At 34.7% G+C, this 22,061-nt stretch overlaps 1 protein-coding gene across 2 annotated transcripts in view; it reads left to right on the top strand.

The window, feature by feature from the left end:
- The window catches only part of EDEM3 (ER degradation enhancing alpha-mannosidase like protein 3), a 72,135-nt gene that overhangs the window by 19,566 nt on the left and 30,508 nt on the right, over positions 1 to 22,061 (top strand). For both annotated transcript variants that reach the window (XM_055319331.1, XM_055319333.1), the window contains exons 3-8: positions 1,926 to 2,026; positions 2,551 to 2,590; positions 8,698 to 8,810; positions 9,826 to 9,979; positions 14,900 to 15,034; positions 17,551 to 17,656. In XM_055319331.1, coding sequence (XP_055175306.1) covers positions 1,926 to 2,026; positions 2,551 to 2,590; positions 8,698 to 8,810; positions 9,826 to 9,979; positions 14,900 to 15,034; positions 17,551 to 17,656 — 649 coding nt within the window. The remainder of the gene's footprint in view (positions 1 to 1,925; positions 2,027 to 2,550; positions 2,591 to 8,697; positions 8,811 to 9,825; positions 9,980 to 14,899; positions 15,035 to 17,550; positions 17,657 to 22,061) is intronic.

Genomic DNA, 22,061 nt, shown 5'->3' on the forward strand with positions numbered 1-22,061 from the left:
ATTCCAGATGGAGTAAATCTCTAGACCTAAAAAAAATGAGCATTGTTTTCAGAGGCTCAAAATAGCCTTTTTAACCATGCTCGAAATCTAGAAACCTTAAAGGAAGAGAGTGATAGAGTTAACTACATATTTAGAGCTTACAGTAAGAAGCACCAAAACAAAGTTAAAAGCTAAACAAAAGACAGGAGAAATAGGGCAGCCCCGGTGGCTCAGCAGTTTAGCGCCACCTTCAGCCCAGGGCGTGATCCTGGAGATCTGGGATCGAGTCCCACGTCAGGCTCCCTGCATGGAGCCTGCTTCTCCCTCTGCCTGTGTCTCTGCCTCTCTCTCTCTCTCTCTCTCTCTCTCTCTCTGTGTCTCTCATGAATAAATAAATAAAATCTTTAAAAAACAAAAAAGACAGGAGAAATATGTTTACTATATATAATAATGTATAGAGAGTGTGTTGGCCAATAAGACAACCAGTAGAAGATGGACAAAACATAAACAGACATTTCAAAAAAAAAAAAAAGCAATGACTAATACGAAAATTTTATCCTCATTAGTAATAAAACTTGAGATATCATTTTTTGTTTCGAAGATTGGCAAAATATAGATCATTGGTCGTCTCCTATGTTAGAGTATTGTAAGGATGTAAATTAGTGTCTTCATGGGCAGCCCCCGTGGCACAGCAGTTTGGCGCCACCTGCAGCCCAGGGCGTGATCTTGGGGACCCTGGATCGAGTCCCATGTTGGGCTCCTTGCATGGAGCCTGCTTCTCCCCCTGACTGTGTCTCTGCCCCCCTCTCTCTCTCTCTCTGTATCTCTATGAATAATAATAAAAAAATTAGTGTCTTCAGTCTGATAGTTATCAGAAATTAAATATCTCTAGGGAGTCAATCTATAGAAATACAAGCATATGTCAAAAGATGTATGTATATAGATGTTTATTATAGCATTGTTTATATACTGAAAAATTGAGTTCAATCTACATGTTCCTCAGTAGAGGAATGAATGAATAAATTTTAGTGTATCCATACTTTGGAATACTGTGAGGAGGTACCATGAAGGATAATAGGCTCTAGAGTCAGATTGCCAGGCTTAAATTCTGGATTCATTATCTGCTAGTTGCATAGTAACTAGATTGACTGAACTTCTTTGGGCTTCAATTTTCTCATCTGTAAAATAGGGATAATTGAATCTGTTTCAGAGATGTGATAATTAAATGAACTAAACTGTACAGAACAGTGCTTAAACTGTACTCAGTAATATTAGCTGCTATTAAACGATCACTTTGTAGTTAAATACATTTATAAAACTCTAGCATGGAAAACCCCACTGTGGTTTAAATAAACAGATTTTAGAGCAGTGTGTGCATATGGCATGAGCACTTGTTTGTAAATAAAATGTAAATTATATATGTGCATGTATTTTAATGTATGTGGATAAATTTGGAAGCATAAATGCCAGTCATAACATACCTTTGGGGAGTGAGATTTAGTAGAGTGGAAGCAGATTATCAGAATTTTTTTTTATAATAATATGTGAGGTAGTATAACATTGTGCAATTTATTTTTTTAAGATTTTATTTATTCATGAGAGAGACAGAGAGTGGCAGAGACATAGGCAGAGGGAGAAGCAGGCTTCTCACAGGGAGCCGGATGTGGGACTCAATCCCTGGATCCAGGATCATGCCCTGAGCCGAAGGCAGATGCTCAACCACTAAGCCACCCAGGAGTCCCAGATTATCAGATTTTTAAAGAAATATATTTTACTATTGATTTTTTCTTAAGCATGTATTACATTTATAACTGAATTTTTTTTAAAAAAGATCCTATATACTGTAAAAACTTCTAACTTTCATTTAACTGCCACAGGTTGTATCTTCTAAGTGATGTTTGCTTTCTCTTATTTTCCTTAGTGACTCACTAAAATTTTTCTTGCAGGAACATGCTTACCCAGCTGATGAACTCATGCCTTTAACCTGTAGAGGTCGTGTTAGAGGCCAGGAGCCAAGTCGGGGTGATGTTGATGATGCCTTAGGAAAGTGAGTATTATCAACACAGTGGATGGTGTGGCATCTCAGGGTTCCCAGGTTTTAGACTTTCTAGATGCAGCTTACAGTTGTATTTCTGGGAATTGGTTAAATTTCAAGACTGCTTTAAGTATTAACATTAAACTCTTTTATTTCCTTTTGTTATCTTTTATAAAAAATCATTTACCGGTTAGATCAATGAAATATAAGATGAATATAACTTTTTAAATGTATATAAAGTCATTGACACATTATATAAAGTGTGGGTGGTTTAATATTTTTATTTGATTTTAGAAGTTAATATTTCTATTCATTTTGAAGATATGTAGATGCATAGAATATTAAACATAATATTAAGCCTTTTCAGGGGCCTTCGGTGCTTTATAAGTTACATTGTACTATGTACAATGCATGGAAGTACTAGCTAGTAGAAACTACCAGTCAATAAGGTATAGATACATCTGCTTATGGATATAAATCATGGATAAAATATTCAGAATTGTAATGGTTTGTATCTCATTATACTTCTTTCTTAGATTTTCCCTGACACTGATTGATTCTTTGGATACTCTTGTGGTAGGTTTGATTCTTCTTGAATTTACTTATTTTATAAACTTCATAATTTGCATAATCAAATATGAATATAATCATTACACAGTAAGTCTGAAGCAGAGGTTTTCATAATATAATATCTTCTGAGCTTTGCTTCTAAATAGATCTTTCACACTGTTGATTATGTCACCTGACTATCAGGTGAAAGTATTTAGAAATCATGGAGATACTGAAATAATTTGTAGGTGTGTTAGCTAATGTGGTGGCACATCAGGAAGTTTGTTTCCCTGTTATACAAAGAGATTGAAGCCATTGGAAGAAATTAATTCTAGAAAATACCACTGATGTTCTTGTTCCAGAATGGCATGCCATAATGATACTTAAATTGTTAAATTAGGATTCTTCTGTTACGGTCATTAAAAAATTAATTTTTTCCCAGCAGTGATTTTTAGTCCCAAGCGCTCCCTTCTTAGCAATTCTTTTTTACCTCATTGGAATACAAAATCATTTCAATTCTGGCTGGGGATGGTTTATGATGGCAGAGGGGAAGGATTGACCTACAGATGTCTTGATTTCTAGATATAGCATCTTTCTAACTTTCTACTTTGAGACCACTTACAATATAGAGTAGGCTTGCAGGCAGCCTGGGTGGCTCAGCGGTTTAGCGCTGCATTCAGCCCAGGGTGTGATCCTGGGGACTTGGGATCGAGTCTCACATCAGGCTCCCTGCATGGAGCCTGCTTCTCCCTCTGCCTGTGTCTCCCTCTTTCTGTCTCTCATGAATAAATAAATAAAATCTCTTTTTTTTAAAAAGATTTTATTTATTCATGAGAGACACACACAGGGAGAGGCAGAGACACAGGCAGAGGGAGAAGCCGGCACAGGCAGAGGGAGAAGCAGGCTCCATGCAGGGAGCCGGACATGGGACTCCATCCTGGGTCTCCAGGATCACCCCCTGGGCTGCCCTTTTTTTTTTTTTTTTTAAGATTTTATTTAATAAATAAAATCTTTAAAAAGGAAAAAAAGTAGGCTTGCTTCAGGATTTTCCTAAAGACCTAATTCTCAACTTTGAGTATATATATTAAGGATTGATTAATGTTTAAAAAACAAAACAAAAATCTTTTTCAAAACTAATAAGCTTTTCTTCCCAATATTGTTTCTACATTTTTCCCCCCCACTGAACATTTTCTTTTTCCTTTCCTTTCCTGTTCCCTTCGCCTCCCTTTCACATCCCTTTTCTCCCTCCTTCCTTCTATACCAGCACCTTAGGAGGATTGCCTATGATGTTTTTAAAAATACCCCCTCTCCCAAGTTACTTTTGATTTAATTATTCTGGAGTGGGGCTGGGCATTATTATTTATGCCTCTAAAGCATCTCTTTGTTTATAAAATGCAGCCTTGGTTGACAAGACCTTTTTGTTTTGGAGACTTTGGTTGTTTATAACTTTTTTTTTTAAAGATTTATTTATTTATTTATGATAGAGAGAGAGAGAGAGAGAGATAGAGAGAGAGGGGCAGAGACACAGGAGGAGGGAGAAGCAGGCTCCATGCCGGGAGCCCGACGTGGGACTCGATCCCGGGACTCCAGGATCGCGCCCTGGGCCAAAGGCAGGCGCTAAACCGCTGAGCCACCCAGGGATCCCCTGTTTATAACTTTTTAAAGCTGGGTCAGAGTTTCAAAAGTTGTGACTTTATTTTTCAGAGATTAAAGGAATTTGTGACTATATTACCATGACTATGAGAATGAGATAATATATATATGCCCTATTTTTGGTTTTGTGGTCCTCGGTATTCTGCTATAATAGGGCTTCCAATGCATATTATAAAAGACAAAGGTAAAATATCCTGGGAGGTACAAATTTCCACCCTAGGATAAGCTATGTGGTGTTATTTGTTTGTAACTGTAGCTGGGTTATACTTGTCAGGTCTACCTTGACATGGGGAGTAATTAAAGAGCAGTAGCTATGTGTTAGGAAAGACTACAAGTGAACTTATGTTTGTTCTTCATTTTGTCAGCTTTGCTTTATCCTTCCATATAGAAAATTCCCTGTCATCTCTCTGTAAGCCCTTAGTTGATTTTCTTGAACATGGATCTCAGATATCATATGCTTTAAAAAATCTTATCAGAAATGAAGGGATAAAGGTGGTTTCAGGCTACATAATTTTCCTAAATTTAGAAATCTGTTGGCTTCTAATTGAGTAGCCATTAATTATTACAAAAATTCTATCTTTCATGTTATACCAGTTGTATACTTTGACACTGATCTGCAAAATACGATCCCAGGGCAACAGCAGCAGCAGCGACACCTGACAGCTTGTTAGAAATGCAAAATTCTAGCACTTCATCCCAGACATACTAAATCAAAAAGTCTGGGAGTGAGGCCCAGCAGTCTGTTTTTAAACAAGCTTCCAGATGATTATGATGTATAGTAAGTTTGAGAAATACTGTATAATGATGCAGTGCTTTTAAAACTTCAATGTACTATAAGTACCCAGGGATCTTGCTTTAATATACAGATTCTGATCCAATAGACTGAAGAAGGTAGGGTTCAAGAATCTGTGTTTCTAATAAGCTGCCACTTGGTGGTGCTGCTAGTGCTGGTTAGCAGACCATACTCTTCGTAATGTGTGGTAGAAACTTGAGTTCTGGCTCCTTGTGGCAGGTAGTAATAAGTGATCTGATAAACTGATATGTGTGATTTTGGCCAAATTAAATAACTTTTAAATAAATTAATTAAATATTTTAATTTTAAATAACTCTTCTGGGCTCCTGTTTTCACCTCAGAAGGGCTAGACTAGGTATCTAAGTTTCCTGTTAACTATGAGGTACTACTTCTTATTAATCTTTGGTTCAGATTCAGATAAGTAATTCCTATTTGTTGAATTTATCCTCAAGAGTTAAGAAAGGCTGATAAAGCCTTACATCTAAAAAAAGATACTTTATAAACTCCTTAAATTTTAAATTTAAATTTAATTTAAATTTAATTCCTCTTTTCAAGTAGGAATAACCTAAGTAACTTCTTACGTGTCATCATAGCTTTGAAACATAAACATTCATTTTGAATTTTTATTACTATTTTAAAATTTTCTTTTTAATTTAAACAGAAGAATTAGTTTAGAAAAATTTTTTCCCACATTTATTATTTATTTATTTAAAAAAGATTTTATTATTTGAGAGAGCAAAGAGCACAAGCAGGAAGTACAGGGAGAGAAGGGCAGAGGGAGAAGCAGACTCTCCATTGAGCAGGGAGCCCCATGCAGGGCTTGATCCCAGGACTCTAGGATCATGACCTGAGCCAAAGGCAGACACTTAACCAACTAAGCCACCCAAGTGCCCCTATTTCCTACATTTAAAAGGAATTATTTGGTACATTTTATTAATACACATTAATATTTCTAACTTACTTTGCCTTTACTTTGTGAGCTTTTTTATTTTGTGATTTATTTGAAAATATTGATAGACCTATCATGTGTGATGCTACATGTACCTCTATTGTTTTTATTTTGGTCATACCAAGTAGAATTTCTGTTGTCATAGTTTGATTTTTAAATTTAATCTGTTCCTTGTGCTCACTTCGGCAGCACATATACTAAATTTAATCTGTTCCTAAGTCTGTCCATCTAGTTTTTATTGATGTAATGATGCCAAGAACTAAATTTAAATTTCTCTTTAAATTCTACACTGCCAAGGCACCTGGGTGGCTCAGCAGTTGAGCATCTGCCTTTGGCTCAGTTGTGATCCCAGGTTCCTGGGATTGAGCCCCACATTAGGCTCCCTGCAGGGAGCCTGCTTTTCCTTCTGCCTGTGTCTCTGCCTCTCTCTCTGTGTCTCTCATGAATAAATAAATAAAATCTTTTTAAAAAAAATTCTACATTACCATGAAATTTGTAGAATGAGATATTGAAACAAATTAAAAATAATAAGGGAAATTCATACCTGAATTCATCATTGTTATCAGCTAGGAGCTGATAACTAATAGAGCAATTGGAATGAGTTTTCTAACTAGTTATAGACAAAGAGAACTCTTTCTACCTTTATTCTCCTTTGAAACAAATAGCATTGGTATAATTCTTGGGAATAGTTCTCTGGAGATAGACCTAGGAAGAATAATAAGATTAACAAAATGATACTAAAAAGTGTATGTGTAGGTGAGTGGGGGGTAGAACAGTTGTGTTTCATTCTAAAAGTATGATATAGGGCTGCAGAATTTACTTGGATTTAGAGATTGTCAAGGAAAAGGAGTCAGTTTAAAGCAAGGCTTCATAGTATATTTTACTCAGGACTTAACCTACTTGAAATTTAGTCAGATACCTTTTTTTTTTTTTTTTAATTTTACTCATCTATTCATGAGAGACAGAGAGAGGCAGAGATACAGGCAGAGGGAGAAGCAGGCCCCTTCGCCCCAGGAAACCTGATGTGGACTTGATCCCAGGACCACGACCTGAGCCAAAGGCAGACAGTCAACAGCTGAGCCACCCAGGTGCCCCTTAGATATTCTTATGGAATATTTTATAACTAAATTAGAATTTTTAGAGAAAGAAATCAAGTGAAAAAAACACTACAAAATTTTATCAAACAAAAAGATTAAACAAGTAAAGGAAAAATACCTTTAGTGGATCCGAGGTCTAAAAGCATGTAATTATGCAGCTGTTACTGAACAATCTATGACAACTGCTAACTCAGGAAACAAACAGGTAAGGCCTGCCACACTGCCTCAGCCAACTGCTTCCTCCCTGGGAATCCTGAGGGGGCCAAATTGGAAGCATAGCACCTGGCTGGGTTTGCCAACACTGAATAGATAAACCTATGGCATTACTCAAGAGAGAGGAAAGTCTGGAAAAGAGAAGGGGAGAGATTTATTTCAGGTGCTGGTGGCTGGGAAAGATGGCAGGCACAAGCCTTAACAATAGACCTCTCCATGGGCAAGATGGAGATGTCAGGTGGGTATACATGCAAGAAAACATGCCGAGAGTGTGTGATCATGGGCGGGGCGGGGGTTGGCGGTGAGAAGGAAGGGTACAGGTGTTCAACCCATGATCATGGGCAGATAAGGGGACATGTAGGCTGTGTCTATCATTCCATTGATATCAGGGCTTTTCTAGTCAGAGATAGCAAAATATCTTGTCAGTGACTCAAGAAAGTGTGATAAGCAATAAGCATGGTGGGTTATAGTTAGAGCATGAGTTAAGTCATCTTGTCTATTTCTGATTGTAACTGTTGGGATCAATAGTTGAGCAAGAGGGCTCACTGATACAGCCTTGATTTAGACTGAAAAATCAATGCAACTATGTAACGCATTGGCCCCTTCCTGGAACAGAATTCTTAACCTAGTCAGGATTCTAGACCCCCATGGTAATAATAATGATAATGATAATAACAATAACAATAACAGTATTGATATTAAGCACTTACTAAGTCAGGCACTCTACTGAAAATAACTTCAGATATATTACCTCATTTAAGAGAACAATCCTATGAGAGTAGATATTTCCTTTTTTTATGGATGAGGGTATAGGCTCAGAGATGGAAGTCATTTGACTGAGATACAAGTAGTGAGTGAAAGAACCAGAGTTCAAATCAGAGGTTGCGCTTGATCACAACATTGTACTCCTCCTTAGTTAGGGGTCAGGGCATCCATGGGTGAAGATGGCAGGTGGTATGTGGTTTACAGTCAGTCAGTCATTCTCTGGAGGTTGTACTTTCTTTTGAGAGCATCCTTATTTTTTATTTTTTTATTTTTTATTTTTGAGAGCATCCTTAAAATGATGTTTGGTGAATAGGATGGTTTTTGTGTTGTTTTGACTTGGAAACCAAATCCTGAAAGAGCTCATCTCATGTAGCTCTAGGTCATGGGTTATATATTAAGAAACCAGTTATCAGTTCTGATGATTATTATTTTAAATTCTTAATGATTTCCATGTGTCTAAAATAGTATATAAAGATTCCTTATAATGTAGGCATTTAATTTTGGAGGATTTTAGATACCACATTTTTATAGTAAATATAAAGGAAACATTTTATATTTGTCACTTTTTAGTGTCTTAATGTATTAACTTGCTTTTAGTAGCTCATTCTAAGTATTTCTTCTTAACATGGTAGAAAAGAGCTTTATTTTCATGATTTTCTTCTAGGTATTAAATAAAACTAAAGAATTTGAAGATGCAGTGAGAAAAGTTTTAAGAGATGTTAATTTAGATAATGATGTAGTTGTATCAGTCTTTGAAACAAACATCAGAGTTCTTGGGTAAGTATGTAAGACACTAAAGCTATGATTTTTTTTTTTTTTTACTAAAGCTGTAATTTTAATAACAGAAGCCTAAGCTATACTGTTTATTTCTTGATGGTAATAAAGCAAGAAATTGCTTATGTTTAAAAGATGAAAGTTGGTGTATTATGAAACAGAGGCTGGGGGATGACCTTGCATTGTATCTATGACAGACAGCAGCAGAGTTTGGAAGTAGTTGCAGACTCAAATCAAAGGTAATCCCCGTGTTTGTTAAAAAAAAAAAAAAAAGGGGTTAGAGGTTGAACATTTGCATATTAGTTGTATCTCAGGTTTTTCGCTAGTTTACATAGTTTGCTAATCTTAACCAGCATCTCTTCAAGCCAAATGAAATTAAATATATAATATTACCTCTCAACTAAACAGCTTGAAATGCTCTCAGAACATTTAAAAGTATCGAATTACAGGATTTATTAATTCAGGTTTCAACATTATTAAATTTTTATACTTTATGGTTACTTTTATGTTATTATACATTTCCTTTTGTCAAACAGGTAAAGTGAGTCTTTTTTAATTTAGGAAATATTTATGTAGCTTTTCACAGAGTTTATTAATCTATTTAATACAGAGTTGGGGAGGTTCTTAAAATATTCTGTGAGAGTTAAAGATTGCATGATATAATTAAGTTAAATTTAAAAGCTGTTAGAATCAAATGTCACGTTGTTAAAATAAGTGATTTCTAGGATACTTTTTTTTTTTAAGTATCTTCTTTATTTTAAGGAATTTTAAGGTGTTTGAGAATGCCAAACACTTTACAGCAGATAGAACATCTGAAACTTTTTTGTGCTGGCTGTAGTTTGCCATAAAATGAGTAGCCAGAGTTAGGTTAAAAAAAAAAAAAAAAAAAAAAAAGGTCCTTTTTGAAGTCTTCCCTTATGTGTGCTAAATTGTTGGTAACAAGATATCCATATCTTTTTAGGTGGTAACTTTCAAGTGTCTGTAAGAAATGGATAATGTTTCCTCTCTGTAATTGTAGGGGTCTTTTGGGTGGACACTCGCTGGCGATCATGCTGAAAGAAAAAGGCGAGTACATGCAGTGGTACAATGATGAACTTCTCCAAATGGCGAAGCAATTGGGTTACAAACTTTTACCAGCTTTCAATACTACCAGTGGCCTTCCTTATCCAAGAGTAAGTAATCTGAAAAACATAGCAGTCTTTATATACTTTCTTTACCATCTTAAAAAAAAAGAATTTTTGTAGTTGGAACCATTTGTTCATTACCTGCTTGAGGCTGAGGAAAAATACTTCATAGCTATATAATAATTTATATTGACATTTCAGTTCTGCATTTGAGTGGTATGAGAGTTTAGATTAGTTTAAGCCTTTTATGTGTCACTGTGTAACAGTTTAGATTATGCTGCAGAAGAAAGAAACAGATGCCAAACTAGAATTTGGGCACAGAATTATTTGTGCAGAAACTACATTTGAAACAGAGTGAATGTTGACTCTCCAGAAGAGAGGGTATGGAGAGAACACAGGACAGAGGGGCATGAGGAGGAAGTAGAGTGGTGGAAAAGACTCAGGAGGAGAACCACACAGTAGAGGCTATGGTATTATGAAATCTTAGAGCTTCAAAAGGAGGTCTTCTAGAAAACAATAGGAGGGGAGCCTGAGTGTTTCAGTTGGTTAAGCATTTGCCTTTAGCTCAGGGTCCTGATCCCAGGTCCTGGGAAGAAGTCCTCCCCCCCCCACCCCCCAGGCTCTCAGCTCAGTGGGGAGTCAGCTTCTCCCTCTCTCTGCCCCTCCCCCAGTCATGCTTTCTTTTTCTCTCAAATAAAATAAAATCTTTTTAAAAAAGGAAAAAAAAATAGAATTAGATGCAAATAGAACCTTAAAGGATGTAATGCGGAAGAGTAAAGAGGAGAGAAGGGTTCAAAGTAGGTGAAAACACAGGTCTGTTTATTTTTGAGATTTAGTTAGAGGTGGCAGCAGAGTCAGGTGAGAGAGTTTGTTTTTTCCTCCCCCCAAAATGTTATATTTAAAGCAAAGGGAAAGAAACCATTGAATATGGGAAGAATTTTCTTGGCTGATTTCTTTATTAACACTATTGCTCTCTCCATCTTGTCCAAGTTAGATACCTCAGCCATTACTAAGTTCTGATAATTTTTCTATTTTCTTACTGCTGGTATGCTAGTTGAAGCAACTAATTATAATATATAATTTTATTCTTAAACTATTGTAAATACCTATCTTACTCTTTTCTCTTTGGTTTATTCTTTAGAGACTTAAAAAAACTTACTAAAACAACTTTTATCAAACTACCCTCAGAAGTTTTACTGACTCCCTATTGTACAGAGTATCTTTTAACTTTCAGAATTCATTATGGTTTGGCAGTAGACTTTCCGACTTGCTCTCAGAACCTCACACCCCAATGAAATGAGTGTTCCATTTCAATCAAAAGAATCTATTAGTGTTTCCCCAAACACCTAAGGTATGTTTTTCTTTGTTTTTTGTTTTTTCCATTTCCATGCTGTCAGGCCTGCCATCTCTATTACCTGGAATAGCTTTTCACCCAATATAAATCAAGTAAGATTCACTTTCCCCATCAAGAAACCTTTGGAGAAACAGCATGATACAGAGCAGTGCTTTTCAAACTGGAGGTCACAGCATATTACTTTACCCACCAATTTAGTGGATTGTGACCAACACTTTTTTTTTTTTTTAGTGAAAGAGACTAGTTATTAAATCTTTTATTTAAATTTCTCATTCTTGATATTTTGAATAGCTCTTCTGTGAACATCTTTGTATAGATCTCTTCTTCCATAGGATAAATTACTAGAAGAGGAAATAGTAAGTCACAGAAATACGGAATGCTTTTTAAGCTTTGGGTACTTATCGTTGCCCAGTTGTTCTCCAGAAAGGTTCTATTTTTACAGTTACCTGTGTTTTATAAAAGTATATGTGTCCTTGTACCATTGCCAACAGTGTGTATTGTTATTCTTTAGCCAATTTAATGAGAAAAAATGGAGTCTTGTTTTAATGTGAATTTCTTTGCTTTTCAGTGTGGTTAAGCTTGTTTGTCAATCTTTTTATTTTCTTAGCATATTAAAAGCAAAGTTATTTCAAAAAACCTAGATGTTTATTTAAGTAACTTTTAGTGCATATTTTTATTTTTTGTTATAAATGGAGGTGCTAAATTTTGGGGAATCTAGCATTTCTTTACTTTTGCTGTAACATGAGAAACAGGTGAGGAATTTATAAAGCTACTAAGAGTCTTATAGTAAAATAAAGAAAATGTATTATTTTCTTATACTCTGAAGTATCAGGAAAATTTTAAAAGTTGCTTTTTAGAAGAGGACTAAAGATACAAAACAAGTGTCTTTCTACCCTGCCTTCTTCGTGCGTATGAGCTTTTGCTCTTGAAAGTGTGTACAATTGCTCTTGGTTATGCATAATTGGTAGTATTAATGTTTTTAACTCAAGAATTTGCTGGGCAGAAATGCTATTTTAATAGTTAATGGTCATTTGTTACATCTGCATATAAACCCTAGAAGTAGTCCACACTTTATGATGCCATTTCCTCAAAGTTAATTAAAAACACTTTGCCACTTTTTCATTTAAAACCTCACTTATAAGATTAGGTAGATGATTATATCCATAAAACAGGGTTAATGGGAATTCCATTTTGATATAGTACATATTTTAGGGGTCTTATGGGTGTAGCAAATATGTAATGTAGGTAAATTTAGTGTAGGTAATTTAAACTTCTACCTTTTAATAAAAAATATTCTTTTTTAAGAACTACTTTGTGACTCCCTAGAACATAGGACCAGGAGGGAGAAACCAGGTTCCAAATTCCTTCTAAGTACAAAAACCTTTATTATACTTTTAACCTTTTTGTATGAAGCCTTTCCAGTAAAGGGCAATAAGCTCCTTCTTTCTAGCTTCTACATGACTTAACAGATGCTCCTACCAATGCCCTCTCTACCCCCATCCTCTGAGATCTAGTCAGAAGGACTGGAGCTTATTTAACCAGCCTCTAGATCAAAAGTCAACAAGAGGATTTCCATAAGCAAAAAAGGCGCTCAACCCTTTTTCCTCGTCTTATAGAAACAGTAGTGCCCCCTGGAAATTTTGCATTTGGAAGTTGTTTAATGCAGATCTTCAGCATAGAAGAGTGAAATGATATAATATAGATGTATTAAGAAATAGTTCTTTTACATCATTTAGTAGTGACCATTTTGGGACAGTAAAGACTGTAATGCAATATGCAACTATCTTAAGTATTTTAATGTACAGAACTTCAGTGACAAAGTATTTCCCTTTTTTTGTTAAGAGAAAAGATACCATTTTAGTTTTCTGTTTTACCTTTGCTTACTCTTGACTATTCCCTGGACTTTGCCATTGTGGCTACTCCCAATTCAGTAATATTTTACCAAATATCAGGATATTTCTTCTGATTTTTTAAAAAGGTTTTATTTATTTATTCATAAAAGACAGAGAAAGGCAGAGACATAGGCAGAGGGAGAGGCAGGCTCCCTGGAGGGAGCCCAGTGTGTGACTGGAAACTCCAGTATCACTCCCTGAGCCAAAGGCAGACGCTCAATCACTGAGCCACCCACGTGTCCCTCTTCTGATTTTTAGATCTTAGCATTTTGTTGTCACTTCCATTCGTTTGGCACTTATGACTTACCATTATTAGTTACTATCTCCATTTATATATATATCTGTCTTATTTGCTGTGTCTGAATTTTAAGCTCCCTGAGGACAAGAATCTTTTTCAGTTACTTTGTATTTTAACCTAATACCCACCACATAGTAGATAACTATTAATCAGTTGATTGTAATAATTAATAGAACTAACCAGAAAATATTTTTTACTGTTGGCTCTTATTGCAAATATTTATAAAAATTATTATACTTTACCTTAGTGCAGTTAATGTAAATATTTTATTATTGAGGATTTCTCAGTAAATGATGAGTGATCTGGAAACATTTATATTTGATGTTTTTGTTTGTTATGCTAGATGCTTGGCATTTGCTTGCTCTTTTGTTTTTTATATGGACTTCAGAAGACCATCAAGTTTTTGTTTTTGTTTTTTTTAAAGATTTTATTTATTTATTCATGAGAGACACAGAGAGAGAGGCAGAGACACAGGCAGAGAGAGAAGCAGGCTCCATCCAGGAAGCCTGATGTGGGACTCAATCCCGGACTCCAGGATCACGCTCTGGGCTGAAGGGAGGCTCTCAACTGCTGAGCCACCCAGGCGTCTTGACCATCCAAGTTTTAATCAGTTTGTGGTCAGTTTGGTTCTGGTTAATCTAGATTTATAATGTAGTGTGATTTTGCTGTCTTTGAATTATAAAAAAAAATTCCTTTCAAAAAATTTGCTTTGTGTTATTTGATAGCCTGTCAGCAAGGCAATATATTCTATATTTCAAAACTTTTTAAACCTGTAAATAAAATTTTACTTTCTTCTTAAATACATACCATAACTTTATCAGTTTTTTTGCTGTGAAGGATTAATATAGTACTGGTTTTATGCGAATTCTCAAATCTAATTTCTTTTAGAGCTAGTCTAGTTCCCTATTCTTATACTAACTGGTTCAAACTGTTTAGAGAATAAAATTGTAATAGATGATAATATTTTCTCTATGTAATTCTTGTATGGGTAGTGATTTTTGGTCTCATTGAGGAAGGAAGTAAATTAAAAATTATTTACCCCATGAATATTATGTGTGTAGTAGAATATACTTCCCTGGATGTTTAATTGAAAAATGACCATCAAATTTCTGTGTTTAAATATTTTATGAATTATTTGCGTGATTTGGGATGTCTGGATGGCTCAGCGGTTGAGCATCTGCCTTCGGCTGAGGGTGTGATCCTGGAGTTCTGGGATCGAGTCCCACATCCAACTCCTGTGTGGAGCCTGCTTCTCTTCCCTCTGCCTATGTCTCTGCCTCTCTCTGTGTCTCTCATGAATAAATAAAATCTATTTTAAAAAATTATTTGCTTGATTTGATGAAAAATCTTGATTGAAAAATAATCTCTTATAGAAACCATTATCTTTCCACAGTTGTTAATAATAATCTTCTGATTTTATTTAGATTAATTTAAAATTTGGTATCAGAAAACCGGAAGCTCGAACAGGAACTGAAACAGATACTTGTACAGCTTGTGCAGGTACCTTGATCCTTGAGTTCGCTGCTTTAAGTCGATTCACAGGAGCAACAATATTTGAGGTTTGCTTTTCAAAGTCTTTGATCTCTTGGGTATTGGGCATAACTAACTTTGTCTTTTTTTCATTGCTCAAGTATGAGGAGTATCAATTGAAGGATTATTGTCATTTTAGTGAACTCTTGTCTAGATTCCATCATGCATTTTTTGTCAAAAATCTAGAAATCATTGTGAGGTAGATGTATATTAATACAACTTTGCATTTTTTCACAAACTATAAATTTTTAGGTTTATTTTTTGGAGATTTTTTTAGCCATGTTATATTGATATCAGAAATGTCTTATATGAAAAACTGTCTTTTTGTTTTATTTGTTAAACTTCTAGATGGCCTATTGCATTTCTGAAAACTTCACTGAAACAGTGAAATTTTTGCACTTGATAGTCATATCTGTAAGTTTGTTTACCCCAAGGTTAATGTTATTTCTTATTCAAAAGACTTAATATTCCTCAAGAACTTTGTTGTAGACTATGTCTCGCACTTTTAGTTATATATATATATATATATATATATATATATATATATATATATATATATTTAAGCATGCCATTTTGTGCAATAGTATCACAAAACACCCTCTTTTTGAGTTATAGGACTTAGGAAATTTTTTTTTAAATTCAGCAAATGGACACATAAAGCAAGCAGAAATAGGGAATATATACTACTGTTAGAGACATTGGATCGGACTGTGAAGAAAACAAATCAAATGGTCTTTGTGTGTATGTGTGTATATTCACAGTGTCAAGGACAGATTTATCATGTTTGGTTTAATTTTTATTCTATACTTGCTGACATATTTCCCCTTCTTTGAAAAGTATAGTCACTTTTGCACTAATGTAATTTCAACTATTTAACTCTGAGATACTGATACATTTGTAGGTTAGGAAAGTGAGACTCAAAGAGGATTGGATGCACAGCTATGGGTAAATAAGTGGAATTAGAATCCATGGTTTTCTAAATTCACACCCCGTACTCTTTCCACTGGTCTAATTTGTACTTATGGGCAAATCTATTTGAAAATTATGATCTTTTAACTTTATGAATATATAGTAATTTATTGTAAAAGAAGCAACCTGATGCAATTGACAGAGCATCGATCCAATACATGGTTGGCAAACAACAGCCTCGGGGCCAAATCTAGCCACTGCCTATTTTGTGAATAAAGTTTTATTGAAACACAGTCTGGAGCAGCCTGGGTGGTTCAGCGGTTTAGCACAGCCTTCAGCCCAGGGTGTGATCCTGGAGTCCCGGGATCGAATCCCACCTCAGGCTCCCTGCATGGAGCCTGCTTCTCCCTCTGCCTGTGTCTCTCTGTGTCTCTCACCAATAATAAATAAAATCTTAAACAAACAAACAAACACAGCCTGCTTATTTGTTTATTTTTGTTTATGACTGCATCTGTGCTAAAGTAACAGAGTTGAGTAATTGTGGCAGTGACTGTATGACCCATAATGCCTAAAATACTGTCTGGCCCTTGTCAGAAAAGATTTGCCGACTTTTGGTCTAAAATATAAAGAGATATGAATTCTCATATTAGCTGTTCTATAATTCAGTTTTAAACTTTGGCTAAGTCTTGGATTTCACTGGGCCTGTTTTCTTAGCTGTAAGATAGAAACCGGGAAATATAATCTTTATGAAACTTTCTCACTCTGAAATTATAACTTAATTAAAGCTGTAGTCTACTTTGTTTTAAAAAAAATCAGCATAAATTGAATCAAGAGTTAAGTCTTTTATACTCTGTTCTTAAATCTGCAAAATGGTAAATTGGTTTAATGATTTTTTTTTCTTTTGTAGAAATACTTCTCCAATGCTCAATATAGATTCATACTCTGAAATTAATTTTAACTTAGAAACTCTCCTGTACATGTCTTATGCTTTTATATTTTATAACATCTTTTCATCCAAGCTAGGAATTTAATTTAATCAGAAATTATTTTAATTTGATGTCCAATGGATAAAAAGTGAAAAAAAATGGTATCATAAGGTTATGTTTGGTATTGTCAAATGAATAAGAGTTAATTTATTTAGTCTTCACTAACAAAGTTGTGTGTTCTGTAAATAGTGGGCTCTTGAAATGCCTGTTTGTGTTTCAAAGATGACATAGCAACTTTGAAATTCTCTCTTAATTCTTCAAATAAGAGTATGTAAGGAGATTTTCACATTGTATTTAATGGTAGAAATTATTTTAATAAGTGCATTTAATTATGGCATCAATTAATATAATTTAATCATATATGTGAATATGAACTTGCATGCAAGAGTAGACAAACATGATGGTCTCAAAGTGAAATCACTTCCACTAAATAGCAGTTTTAGACTCATTATTTCTACCTAGATTTGATTGGCTGAAAAAGAGCCAAGATTTGACTTGTAAGGACGTTGGATGTATATTGTTAATGATTATCTTAGGAATTTTATTTAATCCTTAAAGAAGTCTGTGAACCTTTGATTTTTGTTTCTTTGTTTCCTGTTTGCCAGAGATGTGCAGTTCTTCAAGTGTGCTTTCTTTTTTTTTAATTATAGGAATATGCAAGAAAAGCTCTTGATTTTCTCTGGGAAAAAAGACAGCGAAGTAGTAATTTAGTGGGTGTGACTATAAATATTCATACTGGAGACTGGGTAAGAAAAGGTATGTAAGTTGGGCTTTTTAAATCAAGGCTTCACATCCTCAGAATGGTTGGGTAATAAAGGATTTTCATTTGTTAAAATAATCTTTGGGACAGTATAAAATATAGTTTTCATTAGAATGCTAGAATTTTAATTTGAACTAATTTAACCTGATTTTCTTTGGTGCCAAATAACACTATTCTAGATGGACTTACTGTTTTATTTCATACCTTAATAGGTATGGCATTATAGATATAGGATATAGATGATATAGATGAAGCACTAGAACTAATCAGAATACCTCAGCCATCTCACATTAAATAGAAATCTGTATTAATGTTATCACTAGATTTTATTGAAACAAATTGGAATTATGAGACAAATGTTACATAAATAAACAGGATATAGAATTATGTAAAGGATATAATTTTATCTTTATACAACACCCCTGTAAAGCATAGATGAATAGAAATATACTAGAATATTCTTAGAATATTCTTAGTAAAATTATGTTATTTATTGTCTATTTAGTATTGTGTAAGATTTTTTTCCAAATTTTATCTAAATGGTTCCTGACAGTAATCTGAATTCTAGCTTCAGAATTCTGTCATTTTCTTTTCTTTCTTTTTTTTTTTTTTTAATGTTATGGATTTATTTCAGAGAGAGAGAGAGAGCGCGCACAAGAAGGGGGTAGGGGCAGAGGGAGAAGTCAACTCTTCCCTGAGCAGGAAACCAGACTCAGGGCCCTAGCCCAGGACCTTGGGATCATGACCTGAGCTGAAGGCAGACACTCAACCAACTAAACCACCCTGGTGCCCCCATTTCTTTTCTTTTTTTAACCTGCCTGGAACTCAGGTGCAAATTAATTAGACTTAATTTTAAGCTAATCATAATCTTTGGTTTTTGACACACTCATCATTGGTCCAGGAATGACCCATTTTACTTAGTCATTTTTAATAACATAATAAGGATCCACAAATGGACCATTACTTGACAACATACACTTGTGCATATGATCCTTGACTCTTTCTACCTGCAGTGGTACACCTCTGCTTCCCCTAACTGCAATAGCCAGCATTCTTGTCTTGTATTGTCATTTGCTTTTAATTAAGTTTTACTGCATCTGTATGTATTCTTAAAAAGTATATTTTTTGTTTTGTTTTAAATTTTATAAAATCATATTATGCATACTTTTGAGACTTATTTGCTCAATATGATATGGCTAAGATTCATGTGTATTGTTGCATGAAGGTATCGTTCATTTTTTTTGACTGCTATATATAACATTTTATTAGATGAATGAGCCACAGTCTGGGCATTTAGATCATTTCTTGGATTTTACTATTATGAATAGTAGTGTCGTGAATATTTTTGTATGTTTCTCCTGTTGTACATGTATAAGAGTTTTTCTTGGCTACATCTGGAGGAGTGGAATTTTTAGATCATAGGATAAGTTAATGTTCAGCTTCCAGAGATAATGTCAGAATTGTTTTCAAAAGTTGTTTGACCACTTTATACTTCACTAGCAAAATATAAGAGATCCTGTGGATCAACACCGTCTCGAGTATCATCAGACTCAAAAGATTTTGCCAATTGAATGATTTCCCATTATAGTAGTTTGATTTGTATTTCTTTGATCACTGATGATACTGAACATTTCATATTTATTGGTCATATAGGTTTCCCTTTTTTTGATATTGATGTTCTTGTAGTTTGTCCATTTTCTATTCAGTTAGTTGTATTTTTAAAAATATTGATATCTGTATGATACTTATGATCTATGTGATAACTTTCCTTTGAAATGTATTGACGTTTTCTTTTTGGCCCAGAACATGGCCAGTTCCCCCCCCCCGCCCGAGAGAGAGAGAGAGAGAGAGAGAGAGCGTGAGCACGCAAGCAAGCACATGTGGTTGGCAGAGGGGCAGAGGGAGAGGAAGGAGAAGAGAGAGAATCTTTTTTTTTTTTTTAATTTTTATTTATTTATGATAGTCACACAGAGAGAAAGAGAGAGGCAGAGACCCAGGCAGAGGGAGAAGCAGGCTCCATGCACCGGGAGCCCAACGTGGGATTTGATCCTGGGTCTCCAGGATCACGCCCTGGGCCAAAGGCAGGCACTAAACCGCTGTGCCACCCAGGGATCCCAGAGAGAGAAAATCTTAAGCAGGGTCCACACCCAGTTTGGAGAACCTCATGACCCTGAAATCATGACCTGAGCCAAAGTCAAGAGTCGAATGCCCAACAGACTGAGTCACCCAGGTGCCCCAAACATGGCCAGTTTTTGTGAACATTTTCCATGTGCTTTAAAAAGTATATATTTTCTCATTGCTAGATATAGATAACTGAGCAAATGTCAGTTTGCTCAGTTAATATTGTTCAGATCTTTGCTGATTTTCTGTTTGCTTGATCTATCAAAAATTAAGAAAGGTAGATAAAATTTCTGGTAGTGAAAATAAGCCAAGACTTATTAATATCTCCCTGTAATTCTCTTTTGCTTTATATATATTTTTGGATGCATTAGTCTATTTTATTGGGTGCATTCATTTAAAATTGTTCTCTCTTAGTTGAATCTTTCATCATTATACAGTGATCATCTCTGATAATATTCTTTGTCTTACACCTATTTAATCTGATAGTAATACAGTTACATCAGCTTTATTTTAATTGCCCAATAAAGGGTTTTATTTTTGTCCTTTTACTTTCAGTCTTTGCAGGTTGACGCTGTAATTGTAACTCTTATTTATTGACTTTTTTAAGAAGCCAATTTGTCAGTCTTTGTCTTAATTGGTGGTTTCAGTCCATTTACATTTATTTCAATTTTTAATATATTTGGACTTATACTGTCTTAATTGTAATTTCATTTCATTGTGTTCCACCTTTCCTGTTTTCTCTTTAATCCTTTTGTTATTAATGAAACCTTTATTTACATGCTTCTGAGAAATGAGCTTTAGCCTCTTCTCCTGTCTCTGTCTCTCCCAAACCCAACCCCTATCCCCTGTTTTGTTGATATTATGCAGTTATTTTGTTGATATTATGTAGTTCTTGTTCACTATGAATATATTCTTTCTTCTTTGGATCTTAGTGCACTCCTCCTTTCTTTTTAAAGGTAACAAACTGTCAAGGTATTTGGTCACTTGTACCTTGTATATGATTTGTAACATCTGTTAGATTTGTCTCCCTTCTTAACTTTCCCTGTTTTCAGTAGCTTTAATAGTCTAACAGTAATTTTATTATGCTTTCATATTTTTTTTGTGATTTCATATTTGAGTGACGGTTTGGCTGTATATAATTTTCTCTTTAAGTTCTTTTCCATCAAGTCTTTGAAAATACAATTCTATTGTCTTCTTACATCATATTTAAAAATGTGATATTATTTTGGTTTTTATGTCCTTATATGTGTGATCTACTCCTCTTTGGAAGATTAAGAATCTCAAAAGCAAAGAGAAATTTTTAAAATGTCACTATAATTTTAAGTGTAGAATTTTCTTTGGCTCTCCTTTTGATATTCTGTGGGCCCTTTCTATTTAAAATCTTTGTTTCTAATTGTTGAAAACTGATTTTATTTTTTAGATATTCTTTTCATTTTTATCTCTTTTTTTTTGCAATTCCTGTTATCTAAATCACTTCTGTTTGTGTCCTCCATATATCTTATCTTTATAGTTTCTTTTTTTCTGCCTTTTATTCTTCTCAGTGATTTCTAAATGGTAGTCTTCCAATTTGCTGATCTGTTCCTTAGCTATATCCTTTCTGCTATATATCCCATCTGTTAGGTTATTTTAACTGTTATATTTTTTATTCCGTATTTCTACCTGGTTAAAAAATTTTTCTTCCCAGGGTACCTGGCTGGCTTAGTTGGTAGAATTGTGAGTTCAATCCCTATGATGGGCATAGAGCTTACTTAAAAAATTTTTTTTTCTTGTTTTATATTGCTAATACCTTCCGTATCTCTTTAGTATATCTATTAGGCTAATTTTAAAATTAAATAATTTAAAATAAGTGTACCTGTTCTATTATTTCTTCTTCTGATAAATTCTTATTCCAACACATTCTTTTTATTTTCAGAAAGTCATGCTTCTGGGGCACGTGGGTGGTTCAGTTGGTTAAGCATCTGCCTTCAGCTCAGGTCATGATTACAGGGTCCTAGGATTGAGCCCCAGGTCGGTTCCCTGCTCTCTCTCTACCTGCTGCTCCACTTCCCTTGCTTGTGCGTGCATGTGCGTGCTCTCTCTCTCTCTCTCTGTCAAATAAATTTTTTAAAAATTCAGACCTTTCTCAGTTCCTGGCAAAGCAGATGATTCTTAGCTGTGTCTGGCTGCCTACTGCTCTAGGCCAAAGCCACCCTCTCCCTGACCCTCCCTGCTCATGCTGCCAGGTTTCTTCCAATTTTCCTCTTTCCTTTCTTTGGCCCTCATGATGATATTGGAGGAAGA

The sequence above is a fragment of the Nyctereutes procyonoides genome, unplaced genomic scaffold (genome assembly GCF_905146905.1).
Source record: "Nyctereutes procyonoides isolate TBG_1078 unplaced genomic scaffold, NYPRO_anot_genome, whole genome shotgun sequence".
NCBI lineage: Eukaryota > Metazoa > Chordata > Mammalia > Carnivora > Canidae > Nyctereutes > Nyctereutes procyonoides.